This window comes from Perkinsus marinus (assembly GCF_000006405.1).
Source record: "Perkinsus marinus ATCC 50983 genomic scaffold scf_1104296941728, whole genome shotgun sequence".
Taxonomy (NCBI): domain Eukaryota; phylum Perkinsozoa; order Perkinsida; family Perkinsidae; genus Perkinsus; species Perkinsus marinus.
Window position 1 is genome coordinate 315,343 of NW_003212397.1, and position 24,656 is coordinate 339,998.

The 24,656-nt window shown below is 47.6% G+C and overlaps 6 protein-coding genes and 1 non-coding gene across 7 annotated transcripts; 4 read left to right on the forward strand and 3 right to left on the reverse strand.

Moving 5' to 3' along the window:
• Window positions 1-4,112: 4,112 nt before the first annotated feature.
• On the reverse strand, window positions 4,113-4,769 carry Pmar_PMAR000110 (small nuclear ribonucleoprotein F, putative). Its single transcript, XM_002781682.1, has 5 exons — window positions 4,690-4,769; window positions 4,547-4,648; window positions 4,431-4,471; window positions 4,232-4,309; window positions 4,113-4,171 (listed from the first exon to the last, which is right to left on the reverse strand). The coding sequence occupies exons 1-4, from the start codon at window positions 4,744-4,746 to the stop codon at window positions 4,243-4,245; spliced, it is 267 nt and encodes an 88-aa protein (XP_002781728.1). The 5' UTR covers window positions 4,747-4,769; the 3' UTR covers window positions 4,113-4,171; window positions 4,232-4,242.
• Window positions 4,770-4,993: 224 nt separating this feature from the next.
• Window positions 4,994-6,126, reverse strand: Pmar_PMAR000111 (vacuolar sorting protein snf7, putative; the record flags this gene model as incomplete). The annotated part of the gene is made up of 8 exons (XM_002781683.1): window positions 4,994-5,052; window positions 5,165-5,261; window positions 5,309-5,404; window positions 5,450-5,509; window positions 5,564-5,688; window positions 5,740-5,835; window positions 5,911-6,013; window positions 6,058-6,126. 8 exons carry the CDS (start codon window positions 6,124-6,126, stop codon window positions 4,994-4,996), a joined length of 705 nt encoding a protein of 234 aa, XP_002781729.1.
• Window positions 6,127-15,019: 8,893 nt separating this feature from the next.
• Window positions 15,020-17,287, forward strand: Pmar_PMAR000112 (hypothetical protein; the record flags this gene model as incomplete). Its single annotated transcript, XM_002781684.1, has 9 exons — window positions 15,020-15,054; window positions 15,444-15,633; window positions 15,681-15,786; window positions 15,833-15,954; window positions 16,257-16,364; window positions 16,406-16,541; window positions 16,944-17,000; window positions 17,052-17,197; window positions 17,258-17,287. The coding sequence occupies 9 exons, from the start codon at window positions 15,020-15,022 to the stop codon at window positions 17,285-17,287; spliced, it is 930 nt and encodes a 309-aa protein (XP_002781730.1).
• Window positions 17,288-17,959: 672 nt separating this feature from the next.
• Window positions 17,960-18,557, forward strand: Pmar_PMAR000113 (hypothetical protein; the record flags this gene model as incomplete). Its single annotated transcript, XM_002781685.1, has 4 exons — window positions 17,960-18,096; window positions 18,142-18,265; window positions 18,306-18,383; window positions 18,465-18,557. The coding sequence occupies 4 exons, from the start codon at window positions 17,960-17,962 to the stop codon at window positions 18,555-18,557; spliced, it is 432 nt and encodes a 143-aa protein (XP_002781731.1).
• Window positions 18,558-18,671: 114 nt separating this feature from the next.
• On the forward strand, window positions 18,672-18,745 carry Pmar_PMAR000114. The gene has a single exon. It is a non-coding gene; the product is annotated as a tRNA-Asn (tRNA).
• A 120-nt stretch (window positions 18,746-18,865) lies between these two features.
• On the forward strand, window positions 18,866-20,744 carry Pmar_PMAR000115 (conserved hypothetical protein; the record flags this gene model as incomplete). The annotated part of the gene is made up of 7 exons (XM_002781686.1): window positions 18,866-18,972; window positions 19,029-19,146; window positions 19,191-19,308; window positions 19,359-19,520; window positions 19,562-19,661; window positions 19,711-19,865; window positions 19,911-20,744. 7 exons carry the CDS (start codon window positions 18,866-18,868, stop codon window positions 20,660-20,662), a joined length of 1,512 nt encoding a protein of 503 aa, XP_002781732.1. The 3' UTR covers window positions 20,663-20,744.
• Window positions 20,745-21,820: 1,076 nt separating this feature from the next.
• On the reverse strand, window positions 21,821-22,566 carry Pmar_PMAR000116 (hypothetical protein; the record flags this gene model as incomplete). The annotated part of the gene is made up of 2 exons (XM_002781687.1): window positions 21,821-21,918; window positions 22,020-22,566. The coding sequence occupies 2 exons, from the start codon at window positions 22,564-22,566 to the stop codon at window positions 21,821-21,823; spliced, it is 645 nt and encodes a 214-aa protein (XP_002781733.1).
• Window positions 22,567-24,656: the final 2,090 nt, after the last annotated feature.

The following is a 24,656-nucleotide window of genomic DNA, read 5'->3' on the forward strand; positions in this document are numbered from 1 at the left end:
CCGCCATGCAGGAGCCGTCGGAGGTCAAGACGCACTAGCAGGCTAGTGCCTCCAAATATGAGAGTGAAACATGGAGGGATACCATTATGAACGATTCTCTTTCTGTTGATGTATAGCATTAGATCAGGAGCGGAGTTTTAGATATACTCCCCGAGTAAAAGTTGGTATTTTGAGGCGCAATTTCAACACGTGTATGCTAAGAATATGTGGAGAAAACGTTTTACCGGTCGTCGACTTCTCACTAACTACGAAGAGTTAGGCCCTGAAACTTGGAGGTCATATCAGGTAAAGCACGAGTACATACCTCCTTGAGCCGCAAGATGATACTCATCGTGATGGCTCAGCACGAGTCGAAATACCGGATATGCTAAGAATATGTGGAGGGGTGTAGTGTTCAGCCAGCCACTATCGCGAGGTATTCTTCTAGACATTATTCGCGGAATTTACTCTAACGAGGAGCGTCGTGTAGTAAGTTTTGAGTATTCAAATTAGTTTCGTGGGTTCTCGAGGTGCATAGGACTATCCTTTTCGGTGCTGAACTATCATGTGGCGTTATCGAACAACTTGTTTTGAACGACAAATCTCGTGACATAATGATGGGCTGTTTGTTGCCTACACACGCCACCCAATGACATCCTACTCAGTGAGCACCAACCCAAGGAGGGCGGACGGCGACTGACAGATGTTCATACAAAACGCCTCTACCACTGACAAGGTCGGTAGTGACAGCGTTCATCCCATCGAGGAATTTCCACAGTTATCTCGAAAACGCATGCTAGATGAGAGAAAACGCTATGGCCGTCGGTTGGACACATGATACTGTATGCAACCTGGCGTTTCACTAGGCCAGTTGTATCCGGGATTGGTCGAAACCACCTTCCTTGAGAACTCAAAGGTGATCCTCAACAGAAGCAGCAATAACTACCCAAGGGTGACACGACGCTTTTGTCATCACTAGTATTGATAAACTGCCAACTCGAAACACGAACATGAACATGCACGGTTGTCACACAACAACGTCCTCCATGGTTGGTCATGATCATCAATCGGCAACTACGCGTAAACCGTCTTGTAATACACTCTGAAAAAAGAAAAGGAAAACATCCGTGTATGCCACGAAGGACTCCAGGCACGTTAGAAGTATAAGGACAGAATTATAAGTCAATTTCCTTACAGTAGTTGTTGATGCTATTGGACAACTTGCTCGAACTGGGAGTGTTTTGCTCCGTTCGTTCGCCATCGCTTCTACTTATATCCGCTGTTCTCAACAACTGGTTCTTCACGTCTACTTCGGCCCGTAGCTCTTCAACCTCAATTTCCAACGTATTCACTCGATGTCTCAAATACGCGTTTTCCTCCTGCCAGAAAAATAAAGTGAATTTCCTGATACATGCTGACATCATTTTTTTGTGAAAACATTATTATACACGTCGTGGAGGCTAGACTATAAACTATGAAACTTCCTCACCATGAGCCTGGCCACTTCTCTAGCATTGTCGTTGTTGCTCGTGGGAGTAGTATCGGACATTTCTGGTGACTCCGACATCAACGGAGCGCTGGTGTCACCAGCCTCCGACACATTGCTAGGGATTCCGATCGACTCCGTCTGGTAGGGCGGAACTCTTTGGACGGACACTCTCAGCTGAGCCGTATCTTTTAAATTCTCTGGAACTCTATCCTTGTCCGTGGCCTCCTGAGCTCTTAGCGCTGCCACTGCTACCTACAGCATAGCTCTGCACACAAAAATGACGACAACATTGAGTCACCCTTGCGTCCCCTCCTGCTGCATCCAACTGCTCTATACTAAGGCGCCTCACCTGAGGAAACGATGGGGCTCCGACGTCAACAGTGTTGGAGGGATATGTGCTCGCTTCCCTCAGCAGAGCTCAAGAGTTCCATTATCGATCATAGGAGTTTCTATACGGGTTAGCGTGTTAGTGGACAGAAACTACATAAGAATTTGAGAATTTTTTCTCAGAATTCTCATATTGTCATACCAACACATTGCATATTCCCCCTCCCCCCACACTAGTCGCCTACCCGCTGTACCACGACTGGTGACGGCAAAGGGCCTCCTCCTACGGGGGCCACCGTCGCAGCCCCTCGAGATGTTGCCGAGGGCGGCGGGCCTGCTAGGCTCGGAGCAAGTGACCCTCGGGCTGGACGCAGCAGATCAGAGAGGGAGTTCATGCCTGAGACGAAATTCCAATATTAACATTGGACAGGCCGGACCTTGCACTGGGAGGGAGGTTATGGACACTCTGGGAGTTTGCTGAACGGGTTGCAGCTTCTGCACGTAACTGTATGTGCCTATGGAGAAATGATTCAGCCAACGAATATATGGACACTATTCCTACCTTCACTGTCGGTCCCTGAGGTCGCCCCCTGAGAATTCTCGAATCCTGACGGCTTGGTGAACGGCATCTGATACGAGTCATCACCATCTTCATTGCAAATATAGAGAGTGCTTGCTACCAGTGATGTGGTTGAGGTCGAGTCCATTCGGAAGGATGCACGACCCAAGGGCGTCGAGGGAAGACTCTGGAAGAAACCCCATAGTCGTTTTCTAAGCACGTGAGACGGCTACCTGCACTTTATACATGTTACCAACAGTTCGAGGATCTGCTGAGAAATGCTGCATTAACAGCGGCGAGGGTATGGTGAACGTCCCGGAGGGGCCGCCCTGATCCGGAGGGACGCTGAGGGCCCTCGGGGCGTAGACCGAAAACTGCCAGAGATATCATCACAAATCGTCACCAACTCGGACGACTCACCCGACGAACTGCTGGGAGTTGTCCATTCTCAAGCGAGGAAGAGATCGAGATCTGAGAGGAAATTGTGTGGTGTTGGAGGAATACATTTTCGCTCTCCTCAGCTGAGCTCAGGAGTTTACTCAATAATCACGGGGAGTTCATATACAAATTCACATAGAAGTGTACAGAAACCAATGAGATTTTTCCGAAATCTCCTCAGAATTTCATTTCTTTTTATAATTCCCCACACTAATACCGCGACTTACAGCGTTGGGAAAACTGCGCGTGGTCAACCACATGTGTTGGTGACAAATTGTCACTGACAATATGAGAAAATTCTGAGGAAATTCGGGCGAATTATTGCTGCTTTCTATGAACTTTCGAGTCGGAGGTTCCGACTAAATTCGTATATAGACTCCTATGATTAGTGAGCCCAGCTGAGGAGGGCGAACATATATATATTGCAACGCTGGCGACTTATACTATGAGAAAATGTCAAGACGTACTTACCGTTCTAGGTTCCTGTCTAGCCGACATAGGCCCAGCAAAGCTAGCCACTGAGCCCCGTGGTTGTGATGGAGGCAGGCTGGTCTGGGGAGTCGTAGTGGGCAGTATTGGACTCGTGTGGGGAAGCATATATATTCAAAGTAATAATCTTTTACAATGGGAATACAGCTAACGTTACACAAGCCAACAGGAAGAGTAATCGTACCAGAAGACAGCATGGAACCTCAAACGAGCCTGGCCGTGAGCCTTATCCAAACTAACGGTTACTTAGATAGCATTCCGTAAGTCCTCTGCCGTTGGTGTCGATAATATCATATTCCTTCAACGAGTGGACTACGTCCCGGCTCCTCTTCACCTGACAGTACCTTTACTGGCAAACAGAGAGTTCCAGTTCGAAAGAAATACAGCAGCCAACGAGGTGGCCACTTTCAACTTCGTCATGGGAATTCTCAAACTATAGTTGTAGTGGTATACACCACAGCCGCGTACCGGCATCCTTATTCACAGGAGCCGTACATCCCTACCCATCCTGTCATCAGCATATCATCATCAAAGCCAACCACGATGATGATTTACCATCACATACACCTCTCGCTCCAGGATAGTATTGGTCCCAATTGTCGCTCCGAACGACGGAGCTGATACGACTATTTCCCAATCACCCTGAATCACTAGGTTCTCGTGATGAGCCTCTACGGAGGCTCCATCAATTTTGTCAGAGTCCTGGCCCATTCCACTCTCGTCCGCATGGTATGAAACAGTTAATTTCACAGTTGACTCACATCACTCTGTTGAACAGCTATGACTGCTAATACAGACCATCCCGAATTGACCAACACAAGGAAAAATATGCAGCGGAAATATTTCAGCAGAGCAGTCGACAGCTTCTCCTCTACTACCAATACCTGCACCTGGCAAGCGGTACATACACGGATGATGCTGACGAATCACCAAGTTAAATGACGACCTACTGCCCTCCTGGCTAGTCCTCCAACTCTTCCCCTGCTCCACTTGAACTGGCTGCTCGGACGTACAGGACATTGTTGCATCTATAAAGATGGAGATGATACAGAGACAGGGACAAGGGGCTGATACGATATCGGAGGGAAGCCGATTGAGAATCAATCTGGCGAGCATAGAGAGTGCATCTTGAAGCCCACGACTCATTACCGTATGAGGACGTCCCCGAGAGCTCCTTTGAAGTTACCCGCCTGAAGAGCGAGATGTGACGGCTTCGGACAGAGCGATAGGTTAGGGTCTACTACTACTACTACCACTACTACTACCTGCCACTCTTCACAATGGTCGAGTCTGAGATTCATGAAAGTATCGACACTCTGCAGGCGGCCTTTGAGCTCCAATGTTCCCCATTTGAGACGAACCAGCACCTGAGCATGCGATTACCAATCTGTCACCTCGTCCATATCACCTCCTGTCCAGTGAGGTCGTTGAGGAATGGTTGGGGATTCACCGGGACGACCGACATGATGAAGAAGGAACGCCTGCCCGACCCACGTCCCCCCTCCCCCCAAGCGCAACAAGGAGCGGCAAGAATTCAAGAGAGCTTTACTGTATGGTAGTTGAATGGGACAATCTCATTAGGATGATTATGACCAACATGTTTACGCACAAATGTACCTCGAGGACCCGTGGAGGGGGTGGGGGTGGCGTACGAATGATATTGGCAGACTGCATTTTTAATTGTACATGATGGTGTGTGTTCCAGGGTGGGCTCAGCCAAGCTGGGCTTGCAGGGCGGCCAGCTGGTCAGCCTCTTCGTCCGTCAGACCATCTGAGCACGAGAGCTTGATCGCCTCACCAGCAGTGGTCTGTGGTTTCCCTTTTATTATACCACACCATCTCGAACGTCAACCGAATCGAAAGGGCTCTCCCCATACCCTCACCATTCCGCTGAGGCCTAGAGGACTCTGCCACTGACTGCTGAGGTCGGGCAGGCACTGCCGGCTCGGCCACCACTCCACCAGTAGGGACGTGCGCCGCCTGACATGGAGCCGATATCCTACATGAAGAAAACCCAACAATCCTACATCGACCATTTTGGCCTCCAACTCCTGAGCCTCGATTTCATCAAGTTCATTGAGGAGGTCCTCGTCGTCCATGACAGTGTTCCCACCAGCGAGGACCTACCAAATGGAGATCGGCACAATACAACCTATGGACAGTAATACATTAGCAACCTCATTTTGCATATCCTGCATCTCCTGCATGTCGTCCATAAGAACGTCAATCTAAAGAGAGCACAGCATTCACCAACGATTCGCCAAGATGTCGCCTATGCGCACGTTGTCAATGTTGAGTTGTTGGTTCATAATCTTCTGGGCCGACACACCAGTAGCCAAGGCCGAGACGGCCACTGCTGTGGTCTGGCTCGACTCCAATGACAAAATTTGCTGTTCCAAAGTCATTCCTGTAAACAAGTGGAGTTTCCTCAACGGCCTCATGGACGGCGACTCCTCACGTGAATTCATCAAAGTTGTAAGTTCACCCTCGAGCATCTTCTTTCGCTTCAAAGCCATCAATGCACCCCGCTTATCCTTAGCAGCAGCACGGGTCCCTGGGGTAGATTCCAATAGTTATTCAGAGAGGCGTGGTATGCTCGTCCCCGTCCCTGTCAGTAGGGAATCCTTACGTGCGTCCTGTTCCTGCAAAGCCATCTTTTTCTCAATCAACTGCTCTCTTTTTTCCAGAGTAGCAATAGCCTCCTTGTTCTTCATTATGGCATCAGGCAGATTCTAACACAGACTCCAACAGGGAAGGGCAGCACGACCCCGACTACTTTGGACGGAGGGGCCTGGCTGGCCTGCTGCTGGTCCTTCTTCTTAGAGCTTCCGAAGAAAAGTCGCATAGTTGGAACAAAACTCTTTGTAATCTGCCGGGACAAAACCACGCAGGTTCGATCCCTGCATTGAATACTTTATACACCCTTCTAAATCGCAGGCAACTGAGTGCCCATGGAGCCCGCCACTTTACAAGAGCAGCAATACTCACCACCACCAAACACATGATCGAACACGGTAGCGATCGGATTCGATCAAGACTAAGCTCAAGATGATCACAGCTGAGCCACAGCTGCGATAATCCAAGCTCGGTGCGGAGTCCGCACTGCGGACCTCTCGACCTCCACGGCGGAGTTCAACAAACGAGAATCGCGCTCGCCATTATAATCGATTTACAATCAAGATTCGTATTCCTAGTGGGAGATGGTATGGACTTTCGCCCGCCCCGAAATTACTCCCCTTGCCCCGAGATTACTCATGTCCCCCCGAAATTCCTCTTTTTGCCCCGAAATCTCTTCGCGCTGCCCCTGCTTGGCAAGTGAGCCTAGAGAGTGCCTTCTCTCTCGAGTGGCAAAGGATCACTTTCTTCGTGAGAGCCTAATGGTTGATACCTATAAGTAACAGTGAAGCCGAAACGATTCGCGAGTGTGAGCGAGATGTTATCACTGAGAACCCACTAGTTACAATCGAAGTGTACTCATGTCGGGGTCGACTTCTCACGGATGTGTCATCTGTGAATTTGTTGACTGATGCGGATCCCATGATGGGATTCCCATCTAGTGATATTTCGGCTAGTACTGGCGTACTCTTGTGAAGGTCAAAGTTTGGCCAGTACCCGGTGTTTGACTATGTCGGAAGTAAGTCGTTTGTGTTCGTCGGTGGATACTCCTCTTTTTAGTTGTCACCTGCGAGGGGATTCCAGTTTAATCATCCAGATCAGTGCAGTCGAGTATCTTCAATTAATTAACGATCCATGTCGGCGACATGATGTCGCTGTTAAGCATCCGTGTCCCACCAGCGGCAGGTTTGCCCTACCATGGTCTATAATCTATGGACAACACAAAGCGAGTATTTTAATACGGTACTATTAGTGCACTAATTAGTCCATCATGCATTAGTAATGAGCGGTGGTTTGCGCCGGGTTCAGCCGCTGTGAGTAATCTCGTTCGCAGGCACGCCGAGCCGTTCAATTCCAGTGTAGCTCTGGCCGTCGCGCGAGTCAAATCGAGCATGCCAAATACAATTCAAATGCAGCTATACTCAAGCAATTTCCCATTATCCAATGCTTCTCAGCAGCTTGGGTCCATCAGTGCCCTATCCGTCAAGGATTAACAATCCATACATCCATCATTCTCACATCCCGGAAACGCCACACCGGTTTCGCAGTTCATCGTGAGAGCACGTTTCGCAATCCATGCTCCATAAAAGAACACACTTTAGTAGTGTCGTGACAATCGCTGACATGAACGGTCAAATCTCGTCCACGCTCCCCAACTCTATAGTTCACAGAATCTAGGTGTATGTTTGAACTGTATCATTGACGGTCAAATTCCGTCCACGCTCCCCCACTCTATAGTTCACAGAATCTAGGTGTATGTTTGAACTGTATCATTGACGGTCAAATCTCGTCCACGCTCCCCAACTCTATAGTTCACAGAATCTAGGTGTATGTTTGAACTGTATCAGAATAGCCATGGATATGATATTCGAGACACCAAAGTTCAGCAATCGCTGACATGAACGGTCAAATCTCGTCCACGCTCCCCAACTCTATAGTTCACAGAATCTAGGTGTATGTTTGAACTGTATCAGAATAGCCATGGATATGATATTCGAGACACCAAAGTTCAGCAATCGCTGACATGAACCCTCAAGTCTCGTCCACGCTCCCCAACTCCATAGTTCACAGAATCTAGGTGTATGTTTGAACTGTATCAGAATAGCCATGGATATGATATTCGAGACACCAAAGTTCAGCAATCGCTGACATGAACCCTCAAGTCTCGTCCACGCTCCCCAACTCTATAGTTCACAGAATCTAGGTGTATGTTTGAACTGTATCAGAATAGCCATGGATATGATATTCGAGACACCAAAGTTCAGCAATCGCTGACATGAACGGTCAAATCTCGTCCACGCTCCCCAACTCTATAGTTCACAGAATCTAGGTGTATGTTTGAACTGTATCATTGACGGTCAAATTCCGTCCACGCTCCCCCACTCTATAATTCACAGAATCTAGGTGTATGTTTGAACTGTATCAGAATAGCCATGGATATGATATTCGAGACACCAAAGTTCAGCAATCGCTGACATGAACGGTCAAATCTCGTCCACGCTCCCCCACTCTATAGTTCACAGAATCTAGGTGTATGTTTGAACTGTATCAGAATAGCCATGGATATGATATTCGAGACACCAAAGTTCAGCAATCGCTGACATGAACCCTCAAGTCTCGTCCACGCTCCCCAACTCTATAGTTCACAGAATCTAGGGGTATGTTTGAACTGTATCGGAATAGCCATGGATATGATATTCGAGACACCAAAGTTCAGCAATCGCTGACATGAACGGTCAAATCTCGTCCACGCTCCCCACCTCTATAGTTCACAGAATCTAGGTGTATGTTTGAACTGTATCATTGACGGTCAAATTCCGTCCACGCTCCCCCACTCTATAGTTTACAGAATCTAGGTGTATGTTTGAACTGTATCATTGACGGTCAAATTCCGTCCACGCTCCCCAACTCTATAGTTCACAGAATCTAGGTGTATGTTTGAACTGTATCATTGACGGTCAAATTCCGTCCACGCTACCCAACTCTATAGTTCACAGAATCTAGGTGTGTACTTGAACTGTATCAGAATAGCCGTGGATATGATGTTCGAGACACCAAAGTTCAGCAATCGTTGACATGAACGGTCAAATCTCGTCCACGCTCCCCAACTCTATAGTTCACAGAATCTAGGTGTAGGTTTGAACTGTATCATTGACGGTCAAATTCCGTCCACGCTCCCCCACTCTATAATTCACAGAATCTAGGTGTATGTTTGAACTGTATCAGAATAGCCATGGATATGATATTCGAGACATCAAAGTTCAGCAATCGCTGACATGAACCCTCAAATCTCGTCCACGCTCCCCCACTCTATAATCCACAGAATCTAGGTGTATGTTTGAACTGTATCAGAATAGCCATGGATATGATATTCGAGACACCAAAGTTCAGCAATCGTTGACATGAACCCTCAAATCTCGTCCACGCTCCCCAACTCTATAGTTCACAGAATCTAGGTGTATGTTTGAACTGTATCAGAATAGCCATGGATATGATATTCGAGACACCAAAGTTCAGCAATCGCTGACATGAACCCTCAAGTCTCGTCCACGCTCCCCAACTCTATAGTTCACAGAATCTAGGTGTATGTTTGAACTGTATCAGAATAGCCATGGATATGATATTCGAGACACCAAAGTTCAGCAATCGCTGACATGAACGGTCAAATCTCGTCCACGCTCCCCAACTCTATAGTTCACAGAATCTAGGTGTATGTTTGAACTGTATCATTGACGGTCAAATTCCGTCCACGCTCCCCCACTCTATAGTTCACAGAATCTAGGTGTATGTTTGAACTGTATCAGAATAGCCATGGATATGATATTCGAGACACCAAAGTTCAGCAATCGCTGACATGAACGGTCAAATCTCGTCCACGCTCCCCAACTCTATAGTTCACAGAATCTAGGTGTATGTTTGAACTGTATCAGAATAGCCATGGATATGATATTCGAGACACCAAAGTTCAGCAATCGCTGACATGAACGGTCAAATCTCGTCCACGCTCCCCAACTCTATAGTTCACAGAATCTAGGTGTATGTTTGAACTGTATCATTGACGGTCAAATTCCGTCCACGCTCCCCCACTCTATAGTTCACAGAATCTAGGTGTATGTTTGAACTGTATCAGAATAGCCATGGATATGATATTCGAGACACCAAAGTTCAGCAATCGCTGACATGAACGGTCAAATCTCGTCCACGCTCCCCAACTCTATAGTTCACAGAATCTAGGTGTATGTTTGAACTGTATCATTGACGGTCAAATTCCGTCCACGCTCCCCCACTCTATAATTCACAGAATCTAGGTGTATGTTTGAACTGTATCAGAATAGCCATGGATATGATATTCGAGACACCAAAGTTCAGCAATCGCTGACATGAACCCTCAAATCTCGTCCACGCTCCCCCACTCTGTAATTCACAGAATCTAGGTGTATGTTTGAACTGTATCAGAATAGCCATGGATATGATATTCGAGACACCAAAGTTCGGCAATCGCTGACATGAACCCTCAAGTCTCGTCCACGCTCCCCAACTCTATAGTTCGCAGAATCTAGGTGTATGTTTGAACTGTATCAGAATAGCCATGGATATGATATTCGAGACACCAAAGTTCAGCAATCGCTGACATGAACCCTCAAATCTCGTCCACGCTCCTCAACTCTATAGCTCACAGAATCTAGGTGTATGTTTGAACTGTATCATTGACGGTCAAATTCCGTCCACGCTCCCCCACTCTATAATTCACAGAATCTAGGTGTATGTTTGAACTGTATCAGAATAGCCATGGATATGATATTCGAGACACCAAAGTTCAGCAATTGCTGACATGAACGGTCAAATTCCGTCCACGCTCCCCCACTCTATAGTTCACAGAATCTAGGTGTATGTTTGAACTGTATCAAAATAGCCATGGATATGATATTCGAGACACCAAAGTTCAGCAATCGCTGACATGAACCCTCAAATCTCGTCCACGCTCCCCCACTCTATAATTCACAGAATCTAGGTGTATGTTTGAACTGTATCAGAATAGCCATGGATATGATATTCGAGACACCAAAGTTCAGCAATCGCTGACATGAACGGTCAAATTCCGTCCACGCTCCCCCACTCTATAGTTCACAGAATCTAGGTGTATGTTTGAACTGTATCAAAATAGCCATGGATATGATATTCGAGACACCAAAGTTCAACAATCGCTGACATGAACCCTCAAATCTCGTCCACGCTACCCAACTCTATAGTTCACAGAATCTAGGTGTGTACTTGAACTGTATCAGAATAGCCGTGGATATGATGTTCGAGACACCAAAGTTCAGCAATCGTTGACATGAACGGTCAAATCTCGTCCACGCTCCCCAACTCTATAGTTCACAGAATCTAGGTGTAGGTTTGAACTGTATCATTGACGGTCAAATTCCGTCCACGCTCTCCCACTCTATAATTCACAGAATCTAGGTGTATGTTTGAACTGTATCAGAATAGCCATGGATATGATATTCGAGACACCAAAGTTCAGCAATCGCTGACATGAACGGTCAAATTCCGTCCAGGCTCCCCCACTCTATAGTTCACAGAATCTAGGTGTATGTTTGAACTGTATCAAAATAGCCATGGATATGATATTCGAGGCACCAAAGTTCAGCAATCGCTGACATGAACCCTCAAATCTCGTCCACGCCGCCCAACTCTATAGTTCACAGAATCTAGGTGTGTACTTGAACTGTATCAGAATAGCCGTGGATATGATATTCGAGACACCAAAGTTCAGCAATCGTTGACATGAACGGTCAAATCTCGTCCACGCTCCCCAACTCTATAGTTCACAGAATCTAGGTGTATGTTTGAACTGTATCTAGGTGTGTACTTGAACTGTATCAGAATAGCCGTGGATATGATATTCGAGACACCAAAGTTCAGCAATCGTTGACATGAACGGTCAAATCTCGTCCACGCTCCCCAACTCTATAGTTCACAGAATCTAGGTGTATGTTTGAACTGTATCATTGACGGTCAAATTCCGTCCACGCTCCCCCACTCTATAATTCACAGAATCTAGGTGTATGTTTGAACTGTATCAGAATAGCCATGGATATGATATTCGAGACACCAAAGTTCAGCAATCGCTGACATGAACCCTCAAATCTCGTCCACGCTCCCCCACTCTGTAATTCACAGAATCTAGGTGTATGTTTGAACTGTATCAGAATAGCCATGGATATGATATTCGAGACACCAAAGTTCGGCAATCGCTGACATGAACCCTCAAGTCTCGTCCACGATCCCCAACTCTATAGTTCGCAGAATCTAGGTGTATGTTTGAACTGTATCAGAATAGCCATGGATATGATATTCGAGACACCAAAGTTCAGCAATCGCTGACATGAACCCTCAAGTCTCGTCCACGCTCCCCCACTCTATAGTTCACAGAATCTAGGTGTGTACTTGAACTGTATCAGAATAGCCGTGGATATGATATTCGAGACACCAAAGTTCAGCAAGCGTTGACATGAACGGTCAAATCATGAACCCTCAATTCTCGTCCACGCTCCCCAACTCTATAGTTCACAGAATCTAGGTGTATGTTTGAACTGTGTCAGAATAGCCATGGATATGATATTCGAGACACCAAAGTTCAGCAAGCGCTGACAGAACGGTCAAATCTCGTCCACGCTCCCCAACTCTATAGTTCACAGAATCTAGGTGTATGTTTGAACTGTATCATTGACGGTCAAATTCCGTCCACGCTCCCCCACTCTATAATTCACAGAATCTAGGTGTATGTTTGAACTGTATCAGAATAGCCATGGATATGATATTCGAGACACCAAAGTTCAGCAATCGCTGACATGAACCCTCAAATCTCGTCCACGCTCCCCCACTCTATAATTCACAGAATCTAGGTGTATGTTTGAACTGTATCAGAATAGCCATGGATATGATATTCGAGACACCAAAGTTCAGCAATCGCTGACATGAACGGTCAAGTTCCGTCCACGCTCCCCCACTCTATAGTTCACAGAATCTAGGTGTATGTTTGAACTGTATCAAAATAGCCATGGATATGATATTCGAGACACCAAAGTTCAGCAATCGCTGACATGAACCCTCAAATCTCGTCCACGCTCCCCAACTCTATAGTTCACAGAATCTAGGTGTGTACTTGAACTGTATCAGAATAGCCGTGGATATGATATTCGAGACACCAAAGTTCAGCAATCGTTGACATGAACGGTCAAATCTCGTCCACGCTCCCCAACTCTATAGTTCACAGAATCTAGGTGTATGTTTGAACTGTATCATTGACGGTCAAATTCCGTCCACGCTCCCCCACTCTATAATTCACAGAATCTAGGTGTATGTTTGAACTGTATCAGAATAGCCATGGATATGATATTCGAGACACCAAAGTTCAGCAATCGCTGACATGAACCCTCAAATCTCGTCCACGCTCCCCCAGTCTGTAATTCACAGAATCTAGGTGTATGTTTGAACTGTATCAGAATAGCCATGGATATGATATTCGAGACACCAAAGTTCGGCAATCGCTGACATGAACCCTCAAGTCTCGTCCACGCTCCCCAACTCTATAGTTCGCAGAATCTAGGTGTATGTTTGAACTGTATCAGAATAGCCATGGATATGATATTCGAGACACCAAAGTTCAGCAATCGCTGACATGAACCCTCAAGTCTCGTCCACGCTCCCCAACTCTATAGTTCACAGAATCTAGGTGTATGTTTGAACTGTATCAAGATAGCCATGGATATGATATTCGAGACACCAAAGTTCAGCAATCGCTGACATGAACCCTCAAATCTCGTCCACGCTCCCCCACTCTATAATTCACAGAATCCAGGTGTGTACATGAACCGTATCAGTCATGGACATTATAATTCGACTTCGAATTAGACTGAGAGCTTAACCATGATGCTGCATACAATGCCACACAAGGTATTATTATCGATGGCAAGACGTCCTGGAGAGCATCTGGCGAAAGAAAAGTTAGGGGCACGCAAGAGCATGTTCGGGGCAAAAAGAGTATTTTAGGGGCAAGAGGAGAAATTTCGGGGCGCGGCGAGTATTTTCGGGGCGCGCATGAGAATATGCCGTGGGAGATGACCTTTCAAAATCTCCACAGTGTCAGCATAGAGTTTCTACAACGGCAGAGAGGGAATCCCTTCCGAGATGAGCGCCGGACTTGTCCCCTTCGTGACGGTGATCACATTGAAACTTTCAATTTGAAAGTTCCAATTGTGAATATGGTCTTCCCGTTTCGTACTCGTATCTCCAACTTCGCATATCCCGACGAAATTGATGATTCGAAAAACGAACTACATGATTAAAAGGTGAACATCATTTCCCGTGCAAGTTTGACAAGTGAATATGCAAGAATGTCACAAGCAAGCTAATGAGCACCCGTGTTAGCCATATGGCATAAGTGCTAACGCCAATACCGTCTACGTGCAGTCCAAGTCTGGCACATTCCAAATATGGTTTCACCGATAGTGTCAATGTCGAGTCTACGTTTGACAAGGGCAGGAATATCGCATGCAAGAATGACAGTAACTCAGCTTATGTCGACACCGCGTAGATGAACATCATACGACCGCACACAAGCTGTGACACGACCAGCAGTACGGCACCACTTGACATCAGCCCTCGTTCTTCGCAGATCCCTGCATCACAGGATTTGCACCTTATGTGAGATTATCAACCACTTGAGCGTACAGTCATAGTTCTTAGTGAATAGCTTGGTGAGCGTGGGAGCATTTCCAGCACGGCTCCGATCGGAAGTTCTTCACGGGGGGACTAGCGTGCTGATTGAACACACATCTGTAGAACCTTGTTGCACTACACTAACTGCCAACTACTCGCAGGCTGTTTTTTAAGCCTAAATGTTAACCAGCATAGGCATTACTTCGATCATTGAAAAGCCTCTAGTACGCATGACTCTACAGAGGTTGGCCAGAGCTGGCTGTGTGCGGCGCTGCTGGTATGCCTCTGTCGCGACAGCAGCAGCAGCCGAGATCCCGACTTACCACCATCCGGACATGTACCGAGACGATATGATAATAAACCTGTATGCAGTGCATAGGCAGGAGATGCCTAATATCATGGTCACCGAGAAGTCGGAGCTCAGCAGAGGACAGTAAGCTCTTCATTGTAGTTGGCCCTGTGGCAGTGTGTGTAAAATATGCACATGGTCAACTATACGTGTTAGTGACGAAACAGAAATTCTGAGGGAATTTTGTTGTTCTATGTTCTAGTTCTACTATGAATTTTTCGAGTAGTTTTTGAGCTCAGCTGTCGAAATCGAACATATTCCAACACTGCACCGTGGATGACGTAGATGATCTCAACAGTTGATACCAATCTCGAGGGTATCGAATAACATCAGTGTGACTTCGATGTGTATTTGAGTCGTGGATGGTATTATCGTCTCACTCGCTTCGTGTGAATCCATCAGCGTAGTTGATACTGTCGTTGGTGATCGTGGGCTCCGCTTCCGCGTCTTGTTCCTAAATCCTAGCTACTCAGGTTTCACACTACGATTTCATGGACATTTGGTAACACTCTGGAAACTCTCACAGCTGATGGAGTCGATCGCAGCAAGAAGGGTTCTAAGAAGGAAGCCGTGCGGAAGCTCATGAGGACACTGCCACAGCACGAGAAAAGTCTCGGCGTTATGTGGAGACAAATGGCCGGCACTCTGGCCAAGCTGCTAGGGGTAGCGACCGGGCCTATTCTGAATCTTTTGAGGAATTTATCATTTAGGTTAAACAGAGCGTCAGTCATTCGCCGGATGTCACTTCGGGGTTAGTGACGTGCTTGGTTGAATGGGAGAGTACAGAGGACCCTGGTCAGCGGTGGGTCGGCCGAGGTAGGCATTTAGGGTGTTTATAAAGTGATCCATACTTGTAGTGTAGGTAGTGGTAGAACTAAAGATGAGGCTGAGGTTAGGGCGCTGAAAGACATTTATGCAGTTGCGGCGCCATGGAGAGAGAAAGCTGCTGTTGCTCAAGTGCAGAAGAGGCATCAGCTCCAGAAGGTAGGGGATGCTCCTGAATACGTTTGAATTCGCGATGGCTGATATGACTACTCCATAGGAGTCGTTTTCGCTGGTTGGTTGCATTGAGCGATGAAGTAAATGTTCGTTTCCCACTGGTCGAAAAATTTTATGATTTAATACGATCGCTTCCGTCTCAGGAGTTGCCGCATCGAATCAGGAAATTTGTTGGCGACTTGTGGGCCAAAAATGTAGAGAAAAAGTTTATGAAAATTCGTTGATATTTCGGTGCAGCCATAAACACACGTGTACATTTTTCAAAATTAAATGTGATTTTCAATCAGGCAGAGGCAGCCCGGATGGCCGCGGACCTCGAGGCTTCGTCGGCAGGGACCGCTAGCATGCTCTCACAGAAACAAGCTTCGGAGATTATGATAGCGCACAACTATATGGTGATAGTGGCGGCTCTAATGATATGGAGACTTTTCGACAGACTCAACGTCTTTTCCACAACCCTGTGGTGAAGCTCCGGTCTAACCTCGTGGTGGTTCCGCATGAGCTGGGTTTTTTGGCCACCTGTGAGTGGAGCTGGTACTCGCGCGAAGAAGGTCCTGGGAATCCGAGGAAAAGTAAGTAGTGTGCATGTTACTCGAATGGATATGCCTCCAGTGTTGGAATATATGATCACACTCCTTAGCTGGGCTCGGGCCCTCCCTCATGATAATGAGAGTTTATATGCGAACTCGGGTAGAAGTGTACAGAAACCAACAATGACTTCCTCACAGTTTTCATATTTTCACCGACATATGTAGTTGACCATGTGAATATTTTCCCATACCGTCAGCCTGTCACTCACTCGACCCCGTCAGCGCTCTTCTGGATTTTTCTCACTACCGTACAGTATCAACCTGCTATTGTACGTGCAGCAATCTTAACTCGTCACCCCTTGCTATGTCCTTCAAAATTATCAAGTATTTCTCGGCTGACCCGTGGTCTTCTATGGTAGGGAGGATGATGATGGTTTTGCTCAGGATCTGCATCCACCAACGGCATCGCGGCAAATCAAAAGATAGCCAAGGCAGAGGCCTGTAAGGCAACAGGTGGAAGGTCGGGTTAGCATCCCTTTGTGGGTTCCTTAGGCCGGTTAATGCTGGAGAAGTATGGCGCATTACAGCCGATATCGGCAGACCAATGGAGGCTCGCTGATGTTATCAATGGTATGGTAGTGTCCTGTAGCATCGACCAGGCGGTACAAAAAGCTGTAGAGGCTATAGGGGACACTCCGGTAGGGCTTTCTGTGCCAGCTTGCACGATGGGCTTCATAGTATAGGCTCTATATCTATAGAGCCACGGTCGTGCTTGGCTTCGTGTATAATCTCTTGCTAGTCGTAAGTTGAATAGTCTAATTGGGTAGCAGAGCTGATTACTGACAGGACAACCCGAGTTCGATTCTTGCTTGGTACATATCTTTGCCACGATTGTGTTATGGCACTCACTGCTGAACCTCATAAGACATATCTAGGCATGAGAGATGTTTATCCTGTCACAGTTGTTCTCTTAGACCCACGTATGGACACTGTTTCTCCTCAATGTGTGGCGAGCAGTCCTCGCGAATGGCGATAGTGCTATGGTCGGGAATCTGCTACTGGCCTTAGGAACTAGTAATAGGGGATCTTAGACTGCTATCTTTGCGGACCTCACCTGTGTAGGAACTCGAACCGATGGCGTCCCTGTGTACCTTTGGGAGGCTATGGTTGACGAGTGTTCGAACTTGACAGGTAGGCATCTTGTTATGCATCAGAAGTGGAAGACTAGGGTTGTCCTCGACTGTGCTTTAGAGACGTGTTACAGCAATACTGTGTGGCACTTGGCTTTGTGTTCAGAGCCGAGTTTAGATGGCCTTATGCAGTCATCAGGCTCACTATCTCTCTTTCTCAGATTTTGTCTTCAGCACGGGCATTTTGCAACAGTTCCTAAAGGCCGCTCAGTGCGAGGTTTGGAACGAACACAGTAATAGGCCTAACCGGGGCCTCCCTTTCCTCTCACCATGCCAGGTTTGACATGGGCGAAGTGGCGTGGCTTGCTGGCATCAGAGCGCATTGGTGTCATTCGACATGCCCTCACTGAGAGGCAGGAGCTCGGCATCCGACCAGTGAAAGCCGTGATGAAGAGCTGTGTTCTGCCGTGAGGAGCTGTAGTGGAATCATTTTTTGCTATGAAGTGTTTCAGGATCGTACAAGTGATGGTGCCCACAGATCTCGCAGCTGAGCACGATATTGGTACTGATTCCATGGTTGTTCTCTTTGCTGCTGATGAAGACTTCCGCTTGGATGCATCTGGCGAATCGGCAGCGGTAGAGATGAGATGTATAACACTTTCGGAGTAGTATGTAGGTACTTGGAGTTGTGACGAGTTCTAAGCGGGAAATTGACACCGGCATGACAACAGTTACCCTGAAATTGGCCAGCAAGGTGAGTTAGCTTGTTTTTGATGGGCATCTGCGATGTTCCAGACTTGAGGCTGTTGGGGCAGATTTGACGAAACTCTTTCAGGAAGCCGAGTATGACGCGCGTCTGGGTGCTAAGAATTTGATGGCGAGCGAAGAGGTCAATTGTCTATTTTTGGACGATACGAATGTCACGTGAGAACTTCTGTTAGTGGGAACGCGTTGATCTGAGCAGTACTGCTCGAGATGATGTTTTTCTCTATGGGAGAACATCACGTCATCTCTTACGTGATTGGTGTGCTTTAATATCACAGCTCCGCTAGCTCAGCTGGTTAGAGCGTGTGGCTGTTAACCACAAGGTCGGTGGTTCGAACCCACCGCGGAGCGATTTATTTTTTCCTTAATTTTCTGGTGTTTCGTAGACCAGTGAGTGATTATAAAGTATGCGTAACATGTGGGGTGTATATCCGACGAGTGAATGACAGCAATCTCTTTAGTTACGCTCGTATGTGCGATGCCCTTCGAGCTCTCTATGACACGCCCAAATGCGATGACGCTATGTTCATCAATACTGGAGTCGGCATGACCCAAGGGACCGAGCCTGGTCGACAACCGTAACGTCATCAATGTTATTTTAAGAGGCTCAGATCGTCTTGCGTATTGGCTACAGTTACTACTTCGACCCCGTTATGAAAGGTGCGTTGCTGGGCACAGGAGCTGCCCCATGTCCCACTAAGGATGACGTCGGAGACTTGGGGATGCCTCTCACAGAAGCTCAACTCAACGCGGTAAGTCTTAAGCCTTGCCAAAGTGGGCATCTGGTGCGTGGTAGATTCGCTCTTCTTGGGAAACTCCTATAACACTAATTCAAGGCCCTCCAGGGACTGGCAAGACACACACAGCTGTTGCTCTCGTCAAACACTGGGTTGTGAACAAAATAACCGCCCGAGGTATGCCCTCGAATTGACGTGTTCGACAGTGTTCGAAGGCACCGTCTCAGGCGAGGGGAAGGTATTGGTGGTGGCGGATTCCAATGCAGCTGCAGACAATATCCGTGGGCTCATGGTCAAGGCTGGAATCGAATGCTATCGAGTCGGTCGGGCTCAGGAGACGGATGGCGGAACCCGGGAAGTTTCTGATGACGTTTTAAGGAAGCTCGAAGGTAGCAACTCCACACGAATAGGTTTGCCGCAGTAGTTCCAGGTACTCGTGCTGTTCGTGATTACCGACGTGCCGTAATACTGGGTGATATACATAAGTTGCCGTATTTCCGGCAGAGAATCGATAAGGCCGCCGTAGACGAGTAAGCAAGATTAGCGGATTCCGACAGTGGTACCAACATCCCATGATAGGTACCAAGTCTTGGTCGCCACGTGTATTGGGAGTGGCCATCAGCTCTTGGACTCGGTTGATTTCGAATCTGTCATCATAGATGAGTGTACTCAGGCGACGGAGCCAGCCAGTCTGGTTCCTCTGGCAAGAGGAGCGAAGCGATGCGTATTGCTGGGTAAAAAAAACGTCGCGCGAGTCTTCCTTCATCGTTTACAATCAGGTGATCATAAGCAACTGCCAGCGACCGTCCATTGCAATACTGCAAAAAGTGGCGGCTTGGGCATCAGCTTGTTCGAGCGGCTCGCCATGAGTGGCACTCCGGTCCACCTTCTCGACATTCAGCGTAGAATGCACCCGAGCATAGCCGAGTTTTCGAACCATCACTTCTATGACAACCGAATAAAGCATGAAGTTTCCGATCGCCCACTCATCCCCGGCCTCCGCTGGCCGAACCCACAGATACGAGTCGCCCTTGTCGACACATCTCAACTCATTGCCGGTGAATCAAAAGTCGGCACCAGCTTGATGAACCGTGAGGAAGCACGGTTATTGCTTGATGCACTCTATGACGCTGTTGCTAACGGAACACCTCCAGGTCAAATTGGTTTGGTTGTTCCATACAATGCTCAGAAGTCCCACGTGATAGCTGCCCTCAAGGAAGACACTCGTTTTTCTCCCGAACAGCGTGCAGCGGTTCAGATCAATACTGTTGATGGTTTCCAAGGGCACGAGAAAGAGCTCATATTCTTCAGTGCTGTCCGGTCCAATGTTTCAGGACAAGTAGGCTTCATCGCGGATCCACGGCGTATGAACGTCATGCTCACACGAGCTCGTCGTGGATTGGTGGTCTTCTGTGATGTGAACACCATGACGGCTTCTGGAGGCCATTGGAGAAGTTGGGTAGAGTGGATCGAGCGGAAAGGCGGTATAATTACAGCTGCTGATTGGCGGCGTGGGTCGCGAGGAGAGTGATTTCCACTACGGCCATTACAAATAATTTATCAATCATCATCAGATCTACTGAAATCCACTCATCACCGGCGTAGCATTATTTCAAGTTTCTGCATGCTCGTTTCTGTTTAATAAGTGTGTTGGTGTTCGCAAGTTTGGCAGCTGATCTCTGTTTGAACCTGTGGATATGCAATGTAGATTCCTCCTCGGTATGAGTGTTAATTGGACATTCTGCGTCACCCATACCATCATATATCTTCCGGGTTTCAAATATAAGTCGTAAAACCCGGGTCCAGCATCCCATGGTTGATACTCTCATCCATGCTCTATTACAATCATGACGTGGATCCAAGTCCTTGGAGATATCCCCTGGGTCATAGATGCACTTTAATGCACTTTTTTTCTTCCAGCCTGGAAAGGACTAATTTCCCTCCAGTTGGACTTGGGAAAGCGGGCACTTCAATTGGCCACAGAACAAATTGAGTAGGAGATAATTCACTGCCATGTGGCATTTGGACTCATTATCTACCGCTAAGCACGTCATCAACACATGCATCGTGCATGATACACGCCACGCTATACACCCCTCCACACATTCTTAGCATATCCGGTTTTTCGACTCGTGCACAGCCACCACAACGAGTATCACCTCGCGGCTCAGGGAGGTATGTACTTATGCTCTACCTGATATGAGAGTAAAACATCTAGGGATACCGTTATGAACGATCCTTTTTCTGTTGATGTATAGCATTAGATCAGGAGGGGAGTTATAGATATACTCCCCGAGTAAGAGTTGGTATTTCAAGGCGCAATTTTAACACGTGTATGCTAAGAATACGTTGAGAAAACTTTTCACCAGTCTTCGACTTATCACTAACTACGAAGAGTTAGGCCCTGAAACTTGGAGGTCATATCAGGTAAAGCATAAGTACATACCTCCCTGAGCCGCGAGGTGATACTCGTTGTGCTCAAAGGAGATCGTCCCGGTACTCGCGGACGATACAGTGTAGAGTAGAAATGGTGACTCGATCAATCCCACCAAGATGCATCTACAACTATAGCCCCTCCTACTTCCAAGCCATTCAGTCCAATCATGCTGAACAACATTCATGATCCCGAACACAACAACAAATTTGACTCGTATTTTCTGCATAATGCTACGTATAATACAAAAATATTCTACGGCGAAAGGTACAGTGGCCACCATACGGCAGCTAGGCTGAAGCCCAGTTGAATTCCATGAACTAGTCGTTCCAGCCTCGGAAGGCCAATGGTATCTGAGACGACGAACTCGGTCTACTTCCAACCTCGGATGCCCGTTGCCAGTATTGATATGAACGGGATGTAGTCAGACAGAGCGTTCTCCGCAACAACTCACCTGCGAGCGACTCGCCGAGACATGACCATTCGCTTATCGCTTCGCCGATCTCCTCCTCTTCAGCAAAGAAGACAAGCAAGTCTATGTAGTCCTGGTAGAGGCCCATGCCTCGATACGACATACTCACGTAGAATGACCGAACCAAGAGCAAGGATATATGAGCGGCATCAACTTCATTAGAGCGGCACGGCTGGAGGATGAGCCTTCGGACGGCCTTGGCCAATAGTAACATCTCAGGCTCCGCATTGTCGACTTCACTCTTCAGCCGCTGTAGCTCAGGATTCACATCGTACCCTGTCATGAAGTGAAGCTCTACCTCCAAATCGAGATGAGGTATTCGTAGTTGTAGGTACCGGGGGACCGGGTCTTCATATAGTATAGCCAGACGTTTAACGTCAGCTGTGGAGGATGAGGAGTAGTAGCCCGTACTCACTCGAACAACCGTCCAATCATTTGCCTCGGCGGCACAGATCAACTGCAGTCTCGACGATACGACATCGTCATTCACAAGGGCCACTTTGAGGGTGGTGTCGTCTCTGCTGGCCATTCCAGCGGCGAACGCCCCAAGCGGGACTACTTCCATCCCCGTCACGCGTTTTATATGCGATACCACTGCGCGAGCTAACTCGACTTGGGCGGGTGTGGCCTCCCAGTATTTCAAGGAGCACCGCAATCTGTTCGTAGCGTCCAATGAGGTCGGACGATACGTGACGCAACTGCCGTCTATCTCTTCAATGCTGATCCCAGACAGCTCATGGAGGTTCTTCTGGCTAACCTGAGTAACCACTGCATTCCCACGTCAATTCAATACCTTGCCCGAATTTTTAACAATTTGCCCACTACTTCCAGAAAATGTCATTTTTTCCAACTTTTTACCTGATGACTGGTACTGGTAAGTGGTCGAAAGTGACTGGTTTCAAGGAATTCTCGAAAATTTTAATAGCTGGTCTTTTTGAAAACGTACCGACTTCAATTAACGATGTTCGTTTTGGCGAAGATACTCCGCTTGAACTGCTGTACAGAACCCCTCGACTCCCGCATCACTAGTGCGATGTCGCCAGTGGATGAAATGCCCTCGCCTACCTCATCTTTGGAGAGTAGATCCCGAAGTTTGATACCACTCCTTAGCTCAATCTCATCGAAGAAATTGAAAACGAGCTCTCCATGAGGAATGTACCGTCTGCCGTCAACACACGTCTTCCCATGCAGCATGAGCAGGTCCACTATGCATTCCCGAAGTAGTAGTCGCTGCTGGCCCGAGGTCATCGGTTCCTTTTCGAGGTAAAACCTGAGTATCCATTGCAGTGTGCCCACGCAGACGCACCCTAGACCCGACCTACATGCCATCTGCTGCATCGGCTTTGATATCATTAGGTGCTACAAAAGTCAGTTTGATTGGACTCCCAGCCGCGCGCTCATCATGGACTGCCTTTGGAGATTTCTTATCCCCCTGCGCGAGTGGTTCAGTCATGTTCAAAGCGGACTTGATGCCATTTGATTCTCCCCGTCCCCGCCGGTCTTCGACGATCCGATCAACCTTATGACGCTTAGCCACGGGTTCATCTCCCAGTGGCCGACCCTCTCGCGGGGGAAACGACGACTGTGGAAGACTTCGGTCAACTTGCCGTGACCGATCCGGCGGTTTCAAAGGGATAGGGTTCAAAGGCCGCGGTGAGGGAACTTCCTCATCGTTCGGTCGATGTTTGCCATCGCCGAATCGGGGAGCCAGCGGCATCGGCATGGGAAGCGCCGACACCGCATCTTGCGAGGTCGTGAGTGGGTTTACCACCACCTTGCGCATCGTTGTCGCCTGACTGGGTTGACCAGACGTGCCGGATAGAGGCGCTCCTCCGCCCACCGGCCCAGCATGCCTCGACGTAGGAGGCAAAGGTGCGGCACCAGGAGGTACCCGTAGGCCACCTCTCATCGCCCCACGACCACGCCCTCTGAACATAATGGACCAACTGCGTAGACATCAACATACTCTGGACCATTTGCAGATCAATTCGACGTTTAAATGTGGTCTCAGAAATCTTTAAGGAAAGTTCGCTCACTATTATTTAGCTTCGCAGAACATGAAACCTTATCGACTGTGGTAGAGCAGAATAAACTGACCTCTCCTGGGGTTCGCCAGCCCAAAATGAGATTCCATGAGCTACTTAGAGGCAAGCCATTATCCGATCCACCTGATGTTCAACAGCCGATTCGAAGTTCTGGATGACTCTCCCAGTTCTCAAAGTTTCCTCACTGCACCGAAGAATTGGAAAATGTTTCAGATTGTCCGAGAGAACGATTAAACGCCCATCTACTCAACACGTTAACCCACGTGAACGTAAAACAATATGTCTGATGCTTTGCCAGAGTCGGTCATTGTAAGCGAACTCATACTTACCTATTCAACCTTATAGCTCAGCAACACTCGTAAAGAAGATCAAGTGGAGTAATAGGAGGACAATGATGTAGCTTATAATACCGTACATATAGTGCGAACGGAGGTCGGATATCAAACAGAATTGGATCAACTGATTTACGAAATGAATGAACTTACAAAGATTCTACACCAACTATGGGAGACGAATGAAAAAATAACGTGCAGGGGGAGTGAAGTTCGATGACACTACGAACACATATACCCGA